Source organism: Fringilla coelebs (genome assembly GCF_963513975.1).
Source record: "Fringilla coelebs genome assembly, chromosome: 3".
Lineage (NCBI taxonomy): Eukaryota > Metazoa > Chordata > Aves > Passeriformes > Fringillidae > Fringilla > Fringilla coelebs.
In genome coordinates this window covers 96045471-96058077 of record NC_140030.1, presented here as the reverse complement: position 1 = coordinate 96058077, position 12607 = coordinate 96045471, and the positions used below count along the sequence as shown (strand labels likewise).

Genomic DNA, 12607 nt, shown 5'->3' with positions numbered 1-12607 from the left:
TCTCGGCGAGCACCGCACTTTTCATCTGCCTCCCGCCCGCTCCAACCTTTATGGCTAAACAAGTTCACAGTTTACCCACAGTAAAACGTCGATATTGCTCTTAATTGTTGCGGGGAACAGGGTCTTCGCAGGGATCCTCATAAAAACCCTTTATTTAGTTTCGAGCATTTTCTTGTAATCAATAAAAGTTGTCTGTTATCTCCTGGAGCATTTAGCGGGGAAGTTTATTGCCTGCCGGGCGGATTAAGGGCGAGACGGGAGTGCACCATACATGGAAGGGACTCCCGAGTCCCTAGATCCGAGCCTCGGATTCATAAAATATAACCATCCATTACGTTGCCGATATCTGGAGCCAGCAAATATACACACACCATAAATTGTCGCCGGCGGGGTGCGGGCCGGCCGCGGGCGCGGGGGCTCCGCCCGCCCGCATTCCTGCCCGCGCCGGGGGGGCGCCGGGGGTGTCCCCGAGCCATCCATCACCGCCGTTATGACTCTGCGATGCAGCAAATGGGTTGTGTAAAGAGGCAGCGTTTGACAAGGTGGCATGGTTATCCTGTCCAAATGATGCATAATATTAGTATTAGGGCTTAGATCATCGCATGCTTTTAAAATCATCACCGCTAACTAGGGCTGGGGGGGAAGGGGGGGGGGGGGGGGGGAGAGAGGTTCCTGGGGGCTGCAGGGGGCAAAAGTTTCCATGTAGATAATGATTATAGATGGTGGGATTTATGGGGAGGGGTGCGCGCACAAATAAACACATCTACTGTAGCGGAGAGAGGAGCCCGATCCCGCCGGGGCCGCGGGGCCGCCCCTTAGCCTGCTCCGCCCCGGGGAGGTTGCGGGGGCGAGGGATGGCGGGGGTCCGAGCAATCTGCAGCTCCGGAGAGGGCATCAAGGCCTTTTCCACCTCCACCCCATCCTGGACAACATTCCCAAAGTCTGAGGATATAGTTGATAGCTCTTCCTCCTCACCCACCGGCGGTTAACTCGCCACGGCTGCAGTCACAGACACTGGTGGGTGCGGGCGGGAGGGGACTTTGCGGGCATGGGGAAGGGGCCACTTGAGGCGGATGATCCCCATTAAGATTCGTCCTTGGAAATACAATGCTGTGAAGCGAACGGTATTAAGTATTGTATTAAGTTCTAGAGAACTGAAGAACTACAGTAAAAAGGGCCAAGCCCGAGCCAGAACCAAGCTCCACATCCTCCCTTTTACACCACGGGCAAAAATACCGTCTCCCGAGCCGTGCTGAAAGGCTGTAGCCATAAGAAGGGGCTGTTGTATCAGTTGCAGTCTAATCCCTTCTCTCCTCATCAACAGCCCATTTTTGTAGACTAAGCTCACGCTACTTCATCAAGTCATCTTATAGTCACTGTCCTGGGCATCTCTGTTAGGATCCAGACAGATCTCGTTATGGTCAGGAATTAAACATGCCTGTAATGTAGGCACTTTTGCCGAAAAGGTATTATAAGGACACTGATACCCTCACAGAGTCTAGTCATTTACACAGACAGGTATTTGCAATAAAGTGCTTTTGCATATAAATATGCATGTATGTATGGCTATGTCCATGCTCCAATACCTACGTACGGATTTCTGTATGAATGCACTGAAAAAGAGAATTCCAACGTACTTCTACTGTCGTTAAAATAATTATGATAATAGAAAAGCTCAAATGGATTGCTTGCAAAACACAGACTGTATTTCTCTCGAGTTATTTTTCATCTTCAACTACATGTTTTGCTTATGTGGTGTGAAAGGACAATGACAAGGCTTAGGGCCAGGTCTTGGGCTCGTCCATGGAAGCGTGGAGCACTCTAGCGACGCGGGCCGGCTTGGGAGCTCAAGCATTTTGGAATTGTAATGGGATGTTTTTGGGGAGACGGACCAGCTCCATGCCGCATCTCATCCTGCTTCTTCTTGCTTTCCATAGCTACGTTCAGGCACGGGCTCGGGAGTCAGATGGAGCTGGGGGGGTCTGTCCCGGCCCGCACGAGTCACAGCCCTTTGTAGCTCGACTTAAATGGGCCAAGGCCGGGCGGGCTCCGGGTTAGGCGGTGAGGGGGGGACCGGAGTGCCTCTTCATTTCGTATGGGACCTGACCCTCTGCCTGGGGGCCGGCACCAGGGCACAGCCCGCGAGCTGTTTCAGCAAATCCCGGCGACGACGGCGCTGTGAGGAGGATGAAATCCCTGCTCGGCGTGATTTATCAGCCGTGTCTGACCCCTGAATACTTGACTTACGCGGCTGGTGGCACATTACCCGGGAAATGAGGCTGGAGTGATTTGTGTGTGTGTGTGTTTGTGAAAGCGCGTCACTTCCCCACTGATCCCTCTCTTGGGTTGCTCCAACCTCTCTGTTCTCCCCACCATCCCCATCCTTTCATCACCCCCACTCTGCCATGCAGGTGACCGACCAAGCGGACAGGGGTGGTCCCGAGCAACCTCCTCTTGTCGTGGCCGAGAAAAGGAACTGGTCATCGCCAGGAGGCGGGAAGAACAGGCGATGGCACGAAGGCCGGGAGAGATGGCCTGGGACCAGGCATAACTGGAGGGGTGTGATGGCTAGAAACCTTTGATTTGGGGTTTGCCCGGAGAACGGGGGTGGAGGAGGGTGGCCCGGGTTTTTTAAGGCAAGCAGAAATTTGATTATAGCGTACGGCAGAGCTCTGTGATTTGCGGTGAGCGGATTTCATTAGCTACGGCCGTTTGAGTCTCGGAAAAGCTTCTCAGAGCCGCGGGGCCGGGAATGAAGCTGACCCCGCGGGCGGGTGACGAAAGGGGCTCGGCCGTGGCGCCGGTTCTCTGGGCCGAGGAGAGCCGCGGCGGCTCCGGGCTGCTGCGGGAACGGGGCTGGCGCGGCCGGGTACTGCCCCTGCCGCTCCCCTTTTCCCCGGGATCGGCCCCGCGGCCGCTTTCCCCAGTGCCCCAGCGGACAAGGACAGCCCCGGGCCCCGTGCTTGCCTTCCGCAGGGGGGTGTGGGTCACAGGGCTCCTTTCGCCCCACCTGCACTCTGTCACCTGCCGCAGCCGGCACCGAGGCGAGAGGAGAGGGTTTGGCTCTGCTCGCCGCGGGGTTCAGCTGCGGCGTTTCTACGTTTGCTGAAGATGACGATGGTAGGTAGTGATGGTGGAGGCAGCAGCGGGCAGGAGGTGCCCAGAGCGGCCGCGCAGCCCAGCCCGGCCCGTCGGGGGCTGTCGGGCTGCCTGGCGGGCCGCCGGCATTGCAGTGGGATAGGCTCTGATTGCCGTAAACGAATGTCACCGACAGAAGGAAAAACAAAAGCTGCTTCCAAAGATCGCGGAGAAGAATTTGGCAAGGCTCCTAAAGACACCAATTAGCAAAGGCTAAACCCATTAATGAAGTGGCGGCTCTCTGGTTTCAGCCAGGTGGTGCAGATCAGAGCGCCTGTATCTGCAGCAGAGCCCCGCTTCCCTCCAGCCGGGACCTCACAGCAAACCTCCACATCAATAATACGCTTAATGGATCTCATTAGGGCTGGGGCCGCGAGTCCCGGCCCGGGAGAGGCGGAGATGAGGGGAGCAGGAGGGCAGTGCTCTCCGCGCCGCGCCGGGACGAACCTGGTTCCCTCCAGGGGCGATGGACGGAGGGGCCGCCGCTCCCTGCGCGGGTCCCGAGCTCGTGAGTCTGCACGAACTGCCTTTATAGGCAGTTCTTTCCGAGATAAGCGAGACCTTGGTATCGCCTCACCGGGCTCGCCAACCCGCAAGCCACACACCTTCCCTTATAATCAGAGCCACCTCTGCCCGCCGAGCCACGAGCATCCGCCGCGGCTGGGCGGGCTGCGGAGGGCGGCGGTGCTCTCGCAGCGCGCCCCCGATGCTGGGCTGTGAAAGGGGAGGGGAAGGGGCTTCTGCAAATTGATTTAAAAAGAAAAGCTCCCGAACCACACCTCTGTAAAAAGGGACCAGGGAAAAGGGACGAAATATTTCCGCTTCAGCTAGGGAAAAACATAAAAAAGGGACGGGGGGAGGGGGGAGGGAAGGAAAACTGAAGCATATAAACCTGGCCGAGGTGAGCTAGCATATTTAGCTAATGGAGGTGGACTATGAAAAGAGACCTCATATTTCTCTCCGAGGAGTCTCTCCAGGTCCGCAGCCGAGAATACACACAGCAAACGTTGTGCTTGAATTATAGCTGAGGCTTTGCTTTATTTGAATTCACTGGTGTTTATTTAAGAAAGTGAATAAAGGTTTTGTGTAAACAGCCATTATTTCTGATGAGCGCTCAACAGCAATAAGAAGGGGTGGTTTTTTTAGTCGAGATTGTGGCAAAAGTTGACATTTTGGAGATTGTAGTTTGTCTTGCCGACGCCAGGCAGTCCCGAGGCATGAACTGCAGGGAAAGCTGTGTGTGCCTGCGAGTGTGAAACGGCGATGCCGAGCGAACTAGGGTCTGAAAACAATTATTTTTTTAAGACATCAGCTTAAGTCCGACATTAAAAATAATAAAACATTAAACCCGACATTAAAATAAAATAAAAATATTTTTCTAAGGAGCGGGGCCGGTCTCGCTCTGCTAACGAGGGAGGCGAACTCAGGTTTCGCTGCCGCCGGCTCCGCGCCCACGGGGCTCCGGGGGGAGCAGCACCGAGGCGGGAGGACCACGGCCAACACCCCGTCTTCGCCGGGCAGGACAGCGGCGGACCCCGATGCCAGTTCCTCCCCCGGCCCTTTTGCACCTTGTATCTCTTAATTAAAATATTGCTTCTGTTTTGTTGTATTATTGTATTATTGTTTTGGGTATTTTTCTTCTAATGGGGCTGTTATTTGTGAGGTTGTCTCAGGGCTCCGGAGATGGGAGGTCTCTGGTAAGAAATCGGCGAAAAGAAAAGTATCTCGTTGGGCTTCCTAACACAGCGCCGGGGAAAGGTGGGATTATCGGTAAACTGCTCCCCGGGCAGAAGGCTGGCCAGACCTGGCTCTGATCAGCCCGGCTGTGCATCTCTGCGAGTGTGGATGCCCCCAGACGGAGCTGGGATATCGGAGCGGCACGACCAGGCCTCCCGCTTCTTTATTAATCCGATTTCCCATACATGCCAGGCAGGACGAGGCAGGAAAACCTCCGTGCGGCAGCGTGTATGGCTCCTGCTTCTTGGTCACTGGTACGACTTTTCATTTTAAATCAGCGTGAAAAATCTCTGCGGGGCGTTCGAGTGGGGAAGCGAAGCAACGAAGAGAGTTTGTGCGGTGAGTCTGCCCTGGCCGGGACCGCGGGGACCAGGGCAGCGCTGAGGAAGCTCCTGCCGGCCCCTCCGCGGGGACCCCGGCCCCGCCGCGACACCTCGCTGTCACCCGGCCGCGCTGTGGCGGGCGGGGACAGCCCGAGGGGTTTGCGGTGCCCGGCACAGACCCGGAAAGAGTCACAGCGGATTTAAGGGAGGTAAATAGACTGCCACGAAAACTGCTGCCCCCGACTGAAACACCGTCGGGAATTTTCGGGTCGGCAGTAAAGCAGTGGGCTCGGGCGTCTCTAGTTCAGAGACAACCAGCACCAAAAGCCTTTCGTGTTACCTGGCCATAGCAAGCAAACAAAATAGAGCCTCCTCCAAGCTTTCTTTGACATGTTCTGGGAGCGGGGATGTTGCATTCCACTACGGACATGTCGCTTTCGCCAACCAACAGCGTTGGAGCTGCCTGCGGTCGCGACATTGTCCCGATTTTTTCCTGCAGAAATAGAGCAGTAACTGCAGCGTCGCGGGACGGGGAAAACTTCCTTCCCTGAAGAGACGGACACAAATCCCTCCGTGGGCGCATCTTTTCCCAAACTTGTTTCGTGGCTTTGCTGTACCTGCACGTGCACAGCAGGAGCAAACTGGAGAGAGATGTAATTAATTTTCGCTGTAGCCGGGGGAGAGGAAGAAACCCATCCTCCCGCTCCGGCACTTGGCCCCTTGGCCCGAGCAGCACCCGAGGTGCGCGGAGCATAAAAAGAGGGCGCAGGACGAAGGATTTTTATCTCGTCTCTTCCATTCCGACCTGAGCGTCTTTACCCAAAGCTCGAGTCTCAACAGCATTTCCTCCCCCCCCCTTTTTTTTTTTTTTTCTGTGTTTTCTTAAAACGATGCCATAAAGGCATTGCCTCTCTCCGACCCCAAGTCCAGGCGGGTGTTGCTCCCGTTATTTGGGGAGGCCGAGGTGGAGAGAGCCTGGCCCCGCGCAGCCAGCCCTGCGTTGGAGAAGGCGCAGATTCCTTTAACCCGAGGGAAGAGAAACTCTTTCCCGACGCGCTTTTCCTTTCTCATCTGACAAGAGCCACTCCAAAACCCTCTCTCTAGCACGGACTAGTCTTCAGGAAGCAAAATCAAGAGGCAAACAAATTCCTGCGGTTCCGTGAGCCACACCACGGTAGTTTATCGGAGGAGAAAAAGTAGTGTTTCGCTGGGCATCTGTCCCGCGGCTTCCCTTGGATTTAGGGGAGTTCCAACATCATGGCAAATCCCGCGCTGATGGGCGCAGCCACTTTCTGGGGCTGAAAGCGAGCTGCAGGACCTACACCGTGCCCCGATTAGCCGTGACACCACATTGTTTCCTCCCTGGCAAGGTTTTAAAGGCAGAACATTAATTTACAAAGTCCTTCCAGGTAATTTCCTCCCCCGTCCCACTTCTCAGTCCCAAGAGGGATCGGTCAGGGACGGCGCCCTGGGAGCGCTACCCCGTGCGGGCGCCGCGGGCATCCAGGAATGCATCAGAACTTTGTGCGCTCCCCCCTTGGAGATCACCCTGCCTGTGATGGCTCCGACCGAGCCTTTGCCCCCTCGGTTACACGTTTTTTACCAATTCACCCGTCCCTTCTTCGTCCCGCAAGATTTCTCTTGGCCTGCTGTAGGCCCCGGCTTCTTCTCCCCAGGGCTTCTGGTGGGGGAATTCTGTGGGTGTTTCCCTTTCCTCGGGGCTTTGCTCTCGCTAACAAGGGTGGTCCCCCAGGAAAGTGTCCTTCCCGGAAAACCCCCCCGGCCCCGAAGGATTTCTCGCCTGAGCCTTCTGAGAAGCAGCGGGCGAAGGCCAGACTTGTACCCGCCTCCACATCGCTGGAGGACACTGGCATTTTCCCGGTCTTTCACTTTATTCCTCTGCCTCCTCTTTCTTTCTAGCTATGACCCAGCCTCAGTGCCCATCGGACGAACTTGTGGGGCAGAAGGAGGGCGGCTCGGCCTCTCCTGCTATTTCCCTGCTTCTGTGAGCAGCCTCGCGGATTTCTGTGCCAAGGCAAAAAACTCTGTTCCCAGAGGGAATCACGGGGGCTGCTCACCGCCGCGGCTTTCGCTCTAATCCGTGCTGCTTGGCAAAGGAGGAGGGGGAAGCAGACTGCCTCCGAAGCGGCCCCCGTCCTCCCTCGTGGCCCGGGAGGAACGGAGCGCGGAGTAGCGCTGCGCTTTATATTATTCCGAGGGCGAAGCTAACTCTGAACCCGAGCGGAGCCGTCGGATCCCGGCCTGGACCCCCGGGGAGTCCCGGCGGAGCCGCCAGGCCGCACGCACCGGGGGAGGCACCCACCGGGATGAGGGGAGAATCCGCGGCGTGTCCTCCCCATCCCGGTGCTCACCCCACCCCCATGTCACCGTCCGCCTCTTCGTCGAGCACAGCGCCTGTATGACGTCACAGCGCACCCCCCGGAGTCGCACAGCGGCGCGGTGACGTCACGGGGGCTTGCGGAGAAGTGCGCGGCGAACCGAAGTGACGGCCAAGGACGGCAAAGCGAAGCGAAGCAAAGCAAATCACACACGTCGTGTCCCCCGCTCCCTAAAACTGCCCCGCCGGCTCCTGACAGCGGCGCCGGGAGCCACGGTCGGTCGGACAGCCCAGCCCTACCTGGCATCCGTAACCAAAAACCACCGCACACGGCACAGGCACATGCGGGGCTACAAATGCCACTGGCGACTTTCTCATCGGGGGCACAATTTTGCGTCATCAAATCGAGTCCCTGTCACTACCTTCATCAGAAAAAAAAAAAGAAGAAGGGAAGGCTGCCTGGGGAGGCTCCGAGGCTTGGAGAGGCAGCTGCTGCCTTCGAGCGGGGTGAAGGAAGCTGGGGCAGCCACGCCAGCCCTCGCCCCTGGTCAAAAGACTGACGTGGCTACAAACCATAGCAAACATTTTATTTACAGGAGTTATATATATATATATTTATATATTTTGTCAGTGCAGTATTTCTTGGCCGGATTATTCGAAGCAACAAGTTGCAACCAATGAGGACGTTGGCAAAATACTTCACATTGTAAATTGGTTGGGGGCGGGGGGGGGGGGCTAGAGGGAAAGATGGGTATTTCTGAGAGCGTTCTCAGTCCCTCGCTCGGATTTTCCTTGGAGAGAACGAGGGGTGGGAAACGGAGAATTAAAAAAAAATTTTAAAGGAGGGAAAAAAAATGAAAAATGCCCCGGCCTCCTGCGAGCAGTTCTCAGGGAAAGGCGGCCGCCTCACGCTCTGTCGCCCCGGGGCTGGGACTCCCCGCTCGGCCTGCATCCTCGGTCCCTTGCCCCGGGCCGGGCCGGGCGCCGGGCGCCGGCCGCAGGGGCCGGGGCCGGGGCCGGGGCCGGGGCCGGGGCCGGGGCCGGGGCCAGGGCCGGGGCCGGGGCCGGGGCGGTGCTGGGCCGGCCTTGCCGCGCTCCCAGGGCGGGGGAAGGGAGATAAATTAGCGCACAGGTCCCGGGCCGCCCCGACTATAGACCGCTCCGCGGCTCGGGGCTGGCGGCGGCGGGCGGCGGGGAAGGCAGGCCGGTGCTGCCGGAGGACTTGCCCAGCCCGGCGGCGGGCAGGCTCCGCTCGGCGCCCTCAGTCCGTTCCGTGTCGCTGGGGGCCATGTCGAGGGACTCAGCGTCGCTGCTGTCGCTGTCGCCGTCGGAGCCGCTGGGGCTGCGCTCGGGCTCCCCGGGGGCGGCGGGCGGCGCGCCGGCTCGCTGGGCCGCCGGCTCCGGCTCCGGCGGCGGCTCCTTGTCCTTCTGGGCCTGCGCTTCCTTGGAGTGCCGCCACTTCATCCGCCGGTTCTGGAACCACACCTTCACCTGCGGCCGCGCCGCCCTTAGACGGGCGGCACGGCCCCACCGCGCCCCGCACCGTGCCCGGCCCTGACCCCCTCCACCGGGACCGGCAAAGCAGGGAGATGAGGAGGCGCCGTCCTCCCCTCCCGCTGCCCACATTCTTATGCGACTAAAGGGCTTTTTTTGGTTTTTTCCTCCTTCTAGTTTGTGTATTTAAACACCGCACACACCCCACCCCGTGTTTGTTTGTTTGTTTGTTTGTTTGTGGGTTTTTTCCTCTCTCCTTCTACTTCTCTTTCCAGAAAACCAAATCTTGCTCAAGAAACCACAGCGTTATACAATTCTGTGCGGGTCTCAATAGTGGAATCATTACAGAGTGGCGTTTAATGCTTCCGTTTGAAGAAGGTTTTTCACTTCCTCAGAACGAAGGATTTCACAACACAAGGAAAGATTTAGAACAAAAAAATTTTTTTTTTTTAAAGTATATTAAGAATAGTGTTTTCGCTTCTACTTCCTTTGCCCTAAACTGCCTCCTACAGCACTCCAGTAAAGCACACGCTGATGGCCTGCCCTGGTCCCGCTCATCTCTCCGCCCGGTCAGCTCCTCCGTGGCCAAGCCAAAGGCGAAAATTCTGCGCCGGGCCGCGGTACGCCACGGAACCTGGGCGCAAGAGATGCTCGGGGCAAGGTGCAGCTCCTCAGACAGGCTCCCCACTCATGATAAAGGAAGAGAAATCACTTTGAAACTTCACTGCCCTCTTGTATGCATTTAACTGGAAGTAAGGTTTGAAATAAAACCGAAGCCGTTCTTACTTGAGCATCTGTCAGCCCCAGCATTGCCGCCAGTTGCTTCCTGTCCGGTTTGGTGACATACTTCTGGATTTCGAACCGTTTTTCTAAACCTTTCCTCTGCAGGTTGGAAAAAACAGCCCTGGACCAGGAGCGTTTCCTCTTGTACGTCTGGGGCAGCGTGTCCTTGGTTAGAACTGCGTACGGACCTGGGGAGGGGAAGAGAAAAGCGGGGGAAGAGAGTGGGAGACGGTGTTATTAACATCGCAGCCTGAAAGGGAGCCTTAAATCGATCTGAATAAGAGTTGGAGTGCGATGTGCAGGGAGGGCCCGGGCCAGCGTGGCCCTGCCTGCCTGATGGGTATGTGTCCTGTCATCTTGTGCGGCTTCGGGCGCGGGTGGAACTGTGTGGAACCCGAATTTCTTTCTCTCCCACCTCCCCGCTTCTTCTCTCTCGGCCCAGGTTATTACTCCTGTACTCGATGGGACGGTCCTCTAGATCAGGCCCTAGGCAGCTCTTCCTCCCCCCCACGCAGCCCGGCTTTCGCCCAAAATCTGAACCTCGCAACACACACCCCGGCCTTGCAAAATTGCCTGGCGAGTCCCTCCGGGAGGAAGGGGGCTGCTCCAGGACGGAGGGCCCTGTGCCACAAGAGGGTCGAGGAGGAACGAGATGTACCTGGAAAAGTGTCTTGAAATTGGTGCTGCACTGAGCTCCTTGGGTTTGTGTTTAAGGGACCCAGGATAGCAGAGGCCTCGTTAATAGGGTCTAGAGACGCGAAGAACTGGCCGGCGGAAGGCTGCAAGTTGGGGAGATGAACCCCAGTTTGGCGGCTCGTAGTTAATAAGGAGGTCAGATCTGCGAGCACAGGAACAAGGAGAGCTCTGTTATACCGCGGTCGAGACCGACAACCCGGCATGACTCGGAGCGGGTGCCCGGTCGGAGGGGCTCGGGGGGCCGCCAAGCAGCCATCTCCCGCCCCCAGGGGCTCTCCTCGGAAGAGGCGGCCGTGCCCCGGCAGTGAGACATCCTCCGACATATTTACTCCCTTGGTCAGGATGTTTACAGGCCGCGAGGGGAGATGGATTGCAGCGAAAGCCTTTAACACGGGCTGTGTCCTGGGAGGCAGAAATCCCCGGGCGTTCCGGGAAGTGCGGAGCGCTCCGCTCGCTACTTTCACGCTAGCGCTATTTTCCCAGGGGCCCAAGCCCCGGCTCTGCCGTGTGGAGGCCGGAACGGGGAGGAGGGGGTGAGAGGGAGGCTCAGTGAGAGCTGTTAGAAACTTTGATTTATAACTTTCTTTTTTTAATTATTCTTTTCTCGCCTACATCGAAAAATTTTCAAATCGCGGGTGTAGCCGCTAATCACAGTACAAGTAACAGACCATCGAGAGCGTTAGCAGGGAAAGCGGGTAAGCCAATTTCTCTACCTCTCAGCGTGTTGCCTTCCTTGACTTTGGGGTCAAACTCCGCCGATAAAATGCGGTCGATGCCGAATTTCAGGTCCTTGCTGGCGGGCGCCGGCGCCGAGCCGTGCGTGTGGCCGCCGGGCAGCCGGGCTGGGGCCGGGGCGCCTCCGCCGCCCGCCGCCGCCGCGGGGGACCGGTGCGGCGGGGGGCGGTGGTGGTGGGAGTGGTAGGCGGTGGAGAGCGGCGAGAGGCGCGGCGGGAACGCGGCAGCGGCGGCTGGGGCTTCGGGGGCCACGACGGGCGTGGGCCGCAGCGGCGAGGCCGCGGCGTGGAAGGGACTACCGTGGTGCACGGCTCCCAGCGCGGCCGGCATCCCGGTGCCGGGCCCTCCGGGCAGGCTGTCGGCGGCTCCGGCCGCCGCCTCGCCGCCGGCGTGGAGGATGTCGGCGATGCAGAAGGACGGCTTCTTCGCCGCCGCGGCGTCCAGAGGGAAGCAGCCGCCGGCCGCCGGCCCCGATGCAGAGCAGTACGCCGCTGACCACAAGCTGAAGTTGGAGGCGTAGAAAGGAGCCAGCCCGGCCGTGTACATCCTGCCCGAGGAGGAGACGCGCCGCTCCGCAGCTCAGCTCCCGGGTGCGCGCCGCGGAGCTGCCCGCAGCCCCGGGCTCATGGGGAGGGATGGCGGGGCGAGAGGCGGCTGGTGGAGCACTTCTCGGAGGGGCAAGGAGGGAGAGTCAACCACCAAAAAATGACGAAAAGAAAAAGAAAAAAATAACCCCGAAAATTAAAAAGAAGTCCCCGGAACCCACGGCCAGACGAAGAAAGCGAGCGGGCGAAGAGCGGAGCGGCGCAAACAAAACAAACCCAAACCAAACCCCCTTTCCTCGCACTGGGGGAAGAAAAAAACATCCACCCCTCCCCAAAACTTTCTCTGGCAGCGAGCAGCCCTCGCTCCCTCCCCACGCCCAATCCGCGATCCGCGGGGCCGGGCAGCACCGCCCGCCGACACGCCCACGCAGGGCCGGGGCTGGGCTCGACCACCGCGCCCACAGCGCCCGCTGCGTGGCCCCGGACCCGCGATTTGGAGCGGTTTGCCCCACAAAGTACGCCCCAACACACACCTATATCCCCTTAAATTGCGCTCTCGACTTTGAAAAACCGCTTTTCCCCTTCCCCCCCAGAAATACAGCGCAAGGTCGCCGCGCTTTCTGCCGCCGCGATTTCCAAACGTTTGAAAGAAATGTGCCGGGAAATTCTTGGCTACTGGAAGCAGGTCTGTTCTCTTGGAAACGATTCTCAAGGAAATGTGCTTCCTTCCCGGATAAATGAACCTGGGATAGTCTGGAAGAGAAGGAGTCCATGCTGGTGCATGCAATATATGTATTTATGAGGGGTCCCAGATATTC

The 12607-nt window shown here is 58.2% G+C and overlaps 1 protein-coding gene across 2 annotated transcripts; it reads right to left on the bottom strand.

The window, feature by feature from the left end:
- Window positions 1-8179: 8179 nt before the first annotated feature.
- HLX (H2.0 like homeobox) lies at window positions 8180-12295 on the bottom strand. 2 transcript variants are annotated; one of them, XM_084202006.1, is made up of 4 exons: window positions 11223-12295; window positions 10472-10651; window positions 9817-10001; window positions 8180-9027 (listed from the first exon to the last, which is right to left on the bottom strand). In XM_084202006.1, exons 1-4 carry the CDS (start codon window positions 11788-11790, stop codon window positions 8686-8688), a joined length of 1275 nt encoding a protein of 424 aa, XP_084058132.1. In that variant the 5' UTR covers window positions 11791-12295; the 3' UTR covers window positions 8180-8685. The 2 variants fall into 2 exon arrangements, with proteins under 2 accessions (XP_084058132.1, XP_084058133.1); XM_084202007.1 differs by lacking the exon at window positions 10472-10651.
- Window positions 12296-12607: the final 312 nt, after the last annotated feature.